The 7,541-nt window shown below is 46.7% G+C and overlaps 1 protein-coding gene across 1 annotated transcript; it reads left to right on the top strand.

Annotated features, from left to right (window-relative positions):
* The first annotated feature begins 501 nt into the window (after nucleotides 1-501).
* On the top strand, nucleotides 502-5,770 carry BAMBI (BMP and activin membrane bound inhibitor). Its single transcript, XM_045533092.1, has 3 exons — nucleotides 502-865; nucleotides 4,091-4,378; nucleotides 4,814-5,770. The coding sequence occupies exons 1-3, from the start codon at nucleotides 790-792 to the stop codon at nucleotides 5,230-5,232; spliced, it is 783 nt and encodes a 260-aa protein (XP_045389048.1). The 5' UTR covers nucleotides 502-789; the 3' UTR covers nucleotides 5,233-5,770.
* Nucleotides 5,771-7,541: the final 1,771 nt, after the last annotated feature.

Raw genomic sequence — 7,541 nt, 5'->3', positions numbered from 1 at the left:
TCCTGGGCGGGCAGCTCGGGGGAGGGGTGGCGGCCAAGAGCGGACCCCGCGCCCGCTGCCCGCCCGCTGCCCGCCCCCGGCTCCCCGCGGAGCCGCCTCCGCCGCCCGCCGGGTCCCTAGCACGCTTCGGGGCTGGGGGCGACGGCCAAGGCTGGGCCGGGAGGGTCTCGGAGGCGAGCGCCCGAGGCGGACCCGGAAGCCGGCCCCTCCGCCCCCGAGGGTCACGGACGCGCCGGCCTCCGCGAGAGGGAGCGCGGGAGACGCGAGCCGTAGGCGCAGCCCAGTCGCCGGCGCCGCCGGGAGCCGCCCGGCAGGTCCGCGCTCGCCCGCGTCTGGGCCCGCCCCCGCGGGGCTGATTGACAGGAGCGCGGCTGCCAATCGGACGGCGCCGGCGCTGCCCGGGCGGGGTCGGGGCGGGGCCGTGGGCGGGGCCGGCTCCCGGAGCGGGGCGCTATTTACGGCGCGGAGCCGGCGGGGCAGAGGCGGGCGCAGGCTGGAGCTCGCTGCGGGTCCCCTCGGCGCGCGGGCAGCTCCTGCGGGCTTCGCGGACGGAGGCCGGTCGCGGGGCACGAGGCTGGGGCGCACCCTAGCCTGCCGAGGTGCCGGGGACGAGCGGGCCGGGGCCAGCGGCCGCCGAACGGGACCCTCAACTTCTGCCCGCTCCCCGCGCGCGCGGCCCCGCTCTCCATGCCGCAGCTCGGCCCCTCGCCCCGCAGCTGACGGCGCCGCCGCTCCGGCAGGACCCATGCCCTGCGCGCGCCGGGGGCCATAGCGGCCGTGGGGGCGTCCATGGATCGCCACTCCAGCTACATCTTCGTTTGGCTGCAGCTCGAGCTCTGCGCCATGGCCGTGCTGCTCACCAAAGGTGGGTGCCGGGCGGCGGGGTGGCGCGGGCCCCGGAGAGGCGCGCGGGGCCGGGGAGGGCGCGGGGGCCGGGCCGCCGGCGCCGCGGGCTTTGTTAGCTCAGGCGGGTTCCCTCCGCGCCGGAGCCGCAGGTCGCGACAAGTTGCTCGGTTCTTAGAAGTCGCGGCCGCCCCCTCGGCGCTCCCGGGCCCGGCACGTCGGTGCAGACTCGGACCTCAGGGGTCTCCACGGGTCCGTCCGTGGCGGACTCGTGCACATTTGCGCCCCAGTCGCGGAGCGGGGCGCAGTGTCGCCCCCGCCCCGCCCCCTCCCCACCCCAGTGGCCCGGGCGGCCCGGAGGAGCCGCATCTCTGGCCCCCGACTGCAGTGTGCCCGGGTTTGTGTGTGTCTCTGGGTGTGTATCTCTGCCTGTATTTCTGCGAGTGTCTCCGAGTATGTCTGTGTGTGTCTCTGTAGCTCACTGTGTCTCTGAGTGTCTTTGTGTGTCTCTGAGTGCATCTGTGTGTGTTTGCCCCTGCTTGTGTCTCCGAGTACGTCTCTCCGAGTGTGTCCCGGTGATCGAGGGAGTGTGGGGGTCCTCGAGAGTGTGGACGTCCGAGGTGTGTGTGCGCCTGTGTGCAGGAGTGTGTGTTGTGTTGCTTTTGAGTGGCGCGGAGCAGTCGGTCCTGTCGGCCGTCCCATTTCCCATCCACTTCATATTTTACAAACACAACTCCAAAAAAAAAAAAGTCAGTAGGTCAGTTTCTTCTTTCCCTTTCGGGCTTTTCACCTTTTAGATGGAAATAACCCAAACTCCCTCTGGATTTTAAGGTTCCCCTCACCTCCCTGTCATGAACTCTACCTACTGTTCTGTGAACTGATATATATTTTTTTCTTTTCTTTTTTTTTTTAAATAAGAAGCATTATTTAGCCTGTGCACCCCCCAATTCTCTCTAATTGCCATGTAGCAGGCATGAGGTTAAAGGATAAGCTAGCCCGGCAAGGATGATGTGCTACAGTATTTATTTATTTTGGAAGGAAGGGTGTAATTAACCCTAAATAACAGCCCTCGCAGCCTGCAGAGGGAAGCCTCCTGGCCCTATCAAAGGCTGGCAGAACAGGGAGGGACTGAGGCTGACATGAAGTCACAGATACCGAAACTATGTGCCTGATAATGATATAATTAGGGGATCAGAGATTTCTGGCTGCTGTGGACTTCAAAAGCTTTGAAAGAAGCCAGCAGTCTCTCCTGTAGCCATCTTGACTAAAGCAGACATTTTTGTTTAATCACTACATACAGTAAAAAGAAAAGGGGGAACAGAGGGGCATTGTTCGCTGTTTCAAAATACCAGTCCCCTCTCTGGCCTTTTGCATGCTGCAGGAAGAAACTTTATGAAACAACAGAAATATAGTTTTAATACAGTCATACAAAAGTCCATTCTCCTTGCTAAAAATGTGGCTCCAATTAAAAAAAAAGTTGTTAGAACTTTTCCAGTTACCTGTCAAAATTTTATTAGACTGTTTTTAGGTCATTGAAAATATAGCATTTTAAATAGGCTCTCATAAACATTTAAGCAGCATTTTACTTGTATTCAGTTTTCCTTTTCTGCACTAGGTCTGAGGCTAATAGGATCAAAATGGGCTTTTAATCTGTTTTATTTATGTTTTAAATCTGTATATGGAATTTGTCAGACTAGGGATATGCAGTCATCACCACATAAGACTGGTGAGCTTTATGTGAAAAATAAAGTAAGCTTAGAAAGAGGAGGAGAAAGAGCAGAAGAGAACTTCTGCAAAGCAAAGTTCTTACTTGAAACTGAGGGGACTGGCTAAGGATCTTGGGCCCACACCCAGGGCAGTGAGGGCAGATTTAGGAGCAAGACCTCGAGCTTTGGACTGTTACGGGTTGCCACAAATCTGTGTTTAGTGGGCTGGTTTTTCTTAGAACTGAAGCATTAGCAGCCTCCGGTGAAAACCGAGCATATCATACGGTGGCCTGGAATTTGGACAGATAATTAAATGAGACACCTTACTCAGGCATTCACAGAGAGGAGGAGGGGAAAAAGAGGGGGTGGAAAGAGGTTTGTAAAGGAGTAGCCCTTGTCTTTAATTTCAGAGTGTGGATTTCAGTAACTAGACAGATCTTCAGATGGGAAATGCAATAGGTGTATGCATTAATTCAATTTACAGTAGCTTTAGCTGTGACAAGTAACAATGCCTGGAGTCCACCAGGTTGGGTGTCATATTAGTGATAACTTTAAGACTCAGATTATTTCAGCTGGAGATTGATGTTAAAGCTTCTAATCTCGTATCATGAGACAATGTTAACAGAACCTTGCAACTCACAAAATAAGTTTTATAAAGGAAACTTTTAAGCACTTCCTGTAGAAAATTTGAGGTTTCCTTAAGGATTTTTCATTCAACCAGCAGAGGATTTTCACTTTCAGGGTTTCCCCTTTTAGATCACATGTTGAATTACATGTAAAACTGGGAGAAGGAGGAGGAGAAGTTAGCCTTGCAGTTTAAACCCCCTCCACTTTTATGACTTTCCATTTGGGCTGAAAGAAATTGACTTTGGCAAGCAAACCACTAATTGTAAACTGCCTAGTTCCTGTTTTACAATATACTGACTAAAAGCTCCTCTGCATGAAAAGATCTTTATAGGCAAAGTTTGCCTTTTCTAGAGAGGTTGCAAATAGCTGTCTCGTTTCATAGTTTTAAAACCTCCTGACCTGAGCAATTTCTAGATTGTTGTGTTTCTAGTTAATAACTTTATAAGGTGTTAGCTAAAGCTCTTAAATCTTGGCGCAGTCCTTTGGGATAGTAAACAATTCAGTAGTTCCGATCAAATATTTATACTGACAAAATCAAAAAGCCTAGCATTTTTATGTTGTATGGTCATATAGGGTTAAAATGAATAAATAATGTGATTTACCTTATGGTAGGAGAAATTATATTGATTACTATTTTCCTTCAAAGAAAACAGTCTTATTTTTAATTCCTCTCTTAATTCATCAGAAATCTGCTATTGGGATTGCTACATTTCTAAAATTATATTTAACTGAATTGAAACTTAAGTACTGACTGCACAAAGGGCTTCTCCAGTCAACGCGGACTGCTGTTGTAAGCACTCAGCTTGAGAAATCTCAAAGTTAGTGCCTTTGAACTTGGGATTCAGCAATTGCTTGGAGAGTTGCTTTCTCTGGTCTCTGCAGCACGATCTGACCTGACTTCTCATTGCTTGCAGGTGAAATTCGATGCTACTGTGACGCTGCCCACTGCGTGGCCACTGGTTACATGTGTAAATCTGAGCTCAGTGCCTGCTTCTCGAGACTGCTCGACCCTCAGAACACAAACTCCCCGCTCACCCATGGCTGCCTGGACTCCCTCGCAAGCACGGCAGATGTCTGCCAAGCCAAACAGGCCCAGAACCACTCCGGCACCACCATGCCCACACTGGAATGCTGTCACGAAGACATGTGCAACTACAGAGGGCTGCGCGATGTCCTCTCTCCTCCCAGGGGGGAGGCCTCAGGTATGGGAGCCGTTTCTAACCAGCACGCCTTCCTGATCCATAGACTTGACTTTGCATGTCTGCTATTGATTCTGTTGTTAATGTAATTAGAGACGCTGGGGGGGGGGAGAGGCAGGGCTGGATGAAGATGCGTCTCTACTGAGTGGCTTTTATGTCTGCCTGAGCATTAGATGTCTGTCTGCATTATAGGTTTTGCCTGTTTCTTCAACATTTTGAAGACATTAAAAGGCCATTACATCTCAGTAATGACAGTCTGTAAACAAATGCGTTTATAAGCTTCTTTGGATAGTTTTGCAATATTTATTTTCTAAATATCGTTGATTTAGTTGTAAGCTTCTTTTTAATGGGATTCCTTGTTTAAAATGGATGGATGGTGGTGACTGCCCCTGGGAGGGGCTGACATAGAGTTTGATCCTTTTCTCTGTGCTCCTTTAGGACAAGGAAACCGGTATCAGCATGAGGGTAGCAGGAACCTCATCACCAAGGTGCAGGAGCTGACTTCTTCCAAAGAGCTGTGGTTCCGGGCAGCAGTGATTGCTGTCCCCATTGCTGGAGGGCTGATCTTAGTGTTGCTCATCACGCTGGCCTTGAGGATGCTTCGCAGTGAGAACAAGAGACTGCAGGATCAGAGGCAGCAGATGCTCTCCCGTTTGCACTACAGCTTCCACGGACACCATTCGAAAAAGGGGCAGATCGCAAAGTTAGACTTGGAGTGCATGGTGCCGGTCAGCGGGCACGAGAACTGCTGTCTGACCTGTGACAAAATGCGACAAGCAGACCTCAGCAACGACAAGATCCTCTCGCTTGTTCACTGGGGCATGTACAGCGGACACGGGAAGCTGGAATTCGTATGACGGAGTCTTATCTGAACTAAACTTCTTGAACGCTTGAAGGCCTTTGAGTTCTGCTGGACAGGAGCACTTTATCTGAAGTAACATAAACTCATTTAATCATCTTTGAGAGACAAAATGACCTCTGCAAACAGAATCTTGGATATTTCTTCTGAAGGATTATTTGCACAGACTTAAATACAGTCAAATGTATTATTTGCTTTAAAATGGTGAAAAGCAAAGAGAAGACTATGTACACACTGTTACCAGGGCTATTTGCATCCAAGGGAGCTGGAAATGAGTTCCTAAATAAACTAAAATGTGCTCTATGTAAGCTTCTACATCTTGATTTATTGTAAAGATTTAAAAGAAATATATATATTTTGTCTGAAATCCAGTGTTGTCTTTTGTAAATGAGAAACTGGGAAGTGTAAGAAAGTGCATATTAATTATACAAATGAAGATCAGCTGCTGCTCATACAGTAGCTGGTTCTCAACTGTAGGATTTGGCTTGACTTTTTTCTTTTTTTTTTCCTAAACAAGGCCAAGATCTTGTTTAATCCTGCAGTATGGAGACCTTCAGAATGTGTACTGACCATCATTCAGTGTCTTACCCACATTTTTTTGTCAGGATAATTCTGTTTTTTAGCTTTCTTCTAAGAAAGATCTTAAACTTACTCATACAAGGTCAAACATGATGGATCAATTTCTGAAGTTGCCTTAGCAAAGGTGGCATTTATTGACTTGATCCAGTTGCTCTGGAATACCTTTTCAGATGTGTCTACCTCCATCCCCAAAAGAAAGAAAGAATAAAGCCCTAACTAAATGAAAATTTTTTGGTCTACTTTTACTGTTGATTAATTGACCAGTTTATTTTATCTCCAAACCAAATTAAAATATTTTGGCTCCCAAATTAGCTGAATTTTATTGTATAATGCTCTTAGTATTTAAAGCTTGTTCTTTAATACAGTGTTACCCCCTAACATTTTTTTATTTTAACTTCTGAGAGAAGTCCTTAGAAAGGTTTTGAAGAATAAACCTTATATACCAATTGATATTTAAACAACAGAGGGTTACTGAGGTTTCTTCCTCCTAAATGATCACTTCGTTACTATAACCAAAAACGACATTGGCTTTAGCCAGTAACTAATACTACTAAGTAACGATGTTTCACCTTGTAAGACTTTCTGGTTGGTAACACTGACCAGCCTGAATTTAAACCTTACCACATTTATGTACTTCCCTCTCCAAATGGATCTTTTTTATCTTAAATGTGTGAATAATTTGTTGTGGAGTTTTTCTCAATTCTTTTTGTGTATTTGAAATTTTTGCTTAAAAACTAACCTATAGCCTGGATATTTGAGTATGGGGTTTTATTAATATTTTTTAAAAGATTGTTTTTGCATATTCAATACTAGAATTTTTTATGCTAAGTATAATTTGGGTTCCTTAAGAAGACAAGTGTAGTAGCCAAGTTCATGGAGGAATCTGAGTTGAAATGATTAGTATAAAAATGAGTATCTAGATGATTTAATAGTTAATAGACCATCTACCCCAAACAAGTTAGGCTATGGAATAAATATACATTTTAATAAATGATAGCATTTGTATTACGCTTTTTGAGATCAATGGCTCTTGCATGCATATCTTATAATATATGAAAAGTGTTAAGTTTTATATATCACAGTTTTTGAGGGAGCTCAAGAATTGTTAAATATACCAAAGAGAATTGATCAAAATTAACAGTTAGTGAAATTTCCACCCTCACCCCGACTCCGGCTCTCAGTCAAGTGACTGTAGTTTTGCAGCTTGAAGATTGAAAGACTTTGCTCCATGGTTCTTACAGCTGATATAAATATGGCCCATCTTCACGTCAGCTAGGTGTAGTCAGTTTTTTTTCCCTGGCTTTTTGCCCTGATGCTGTTCCCTGTTCATCCCATTTCTCCCAAGTACCAGTTAGCTGGGAACTCAGCAATTCTTTAGGAAATAAAACAATGAAGAATTTAAAGTCACATGCTCTGAAACAAGCACTGTGCTTGTTGCCTCTCACACTGAGTTTTCTGGAGCTCAAGCTCTAGCTGCATAAGGGGTCATCCTTGTCTTTTCCCCCTAATAGCAAAATCCTTTCCTTTTAGATACTCATTGAGTATTTCCGTGTCCTCACCACCAGTCTTAGGGTTAGATCTGTGCATACCTTGGCTTTTCAAGGAAAATATTGCAGGTTTCTCAACTTTGAATTTTACTGTGAACTACGTACAGAATTTACTTTGGCTTCCCCGTGAGAGTGTAGCAGTTGCCAGGAGCAGATTAGCTGATCTGTCTGATGCAGCAGA

This window comes from Lemur catta, chromosome 1, assembly GCF_020740605.2.
Source record: "Lemur catta isolate mLemCat1 chromosome 1, mLemCat1.pri, whole genome shotgun sequence".
Taxonomy (NCBI): Eukaryota; Metazoa; Chordata; class Mammalia; order Primates; family Lemuridae; genus Lemur; species Lemur catta.
This window is presented reverse-complemented; position numbering and strand designations above follow the sequence as displayed.

Coding starts and splice junctions, on each gene's coding strand:
- BAMBI (XM_045533092.1), top strand. CDS start 790: ATGGATCGCCACTCCAGCTACATCTTCGTTTGGCTGCAGCTCGAGCTC. Junction 866..4,090: donor GGCCGTGCTGCTCACCAAAG/GTGGGTGCCGGG, acceptor CATTGCTTGCAG/GTGAAATTCGATGCTACTGT. Junction 4,379..4,813: donor TCCCAGGGGGGAGGCCTCAG/GTATGGGAGCCG, acceptor GTGCTCCTTTAG/GACAAGGAAACCGGTATCAG.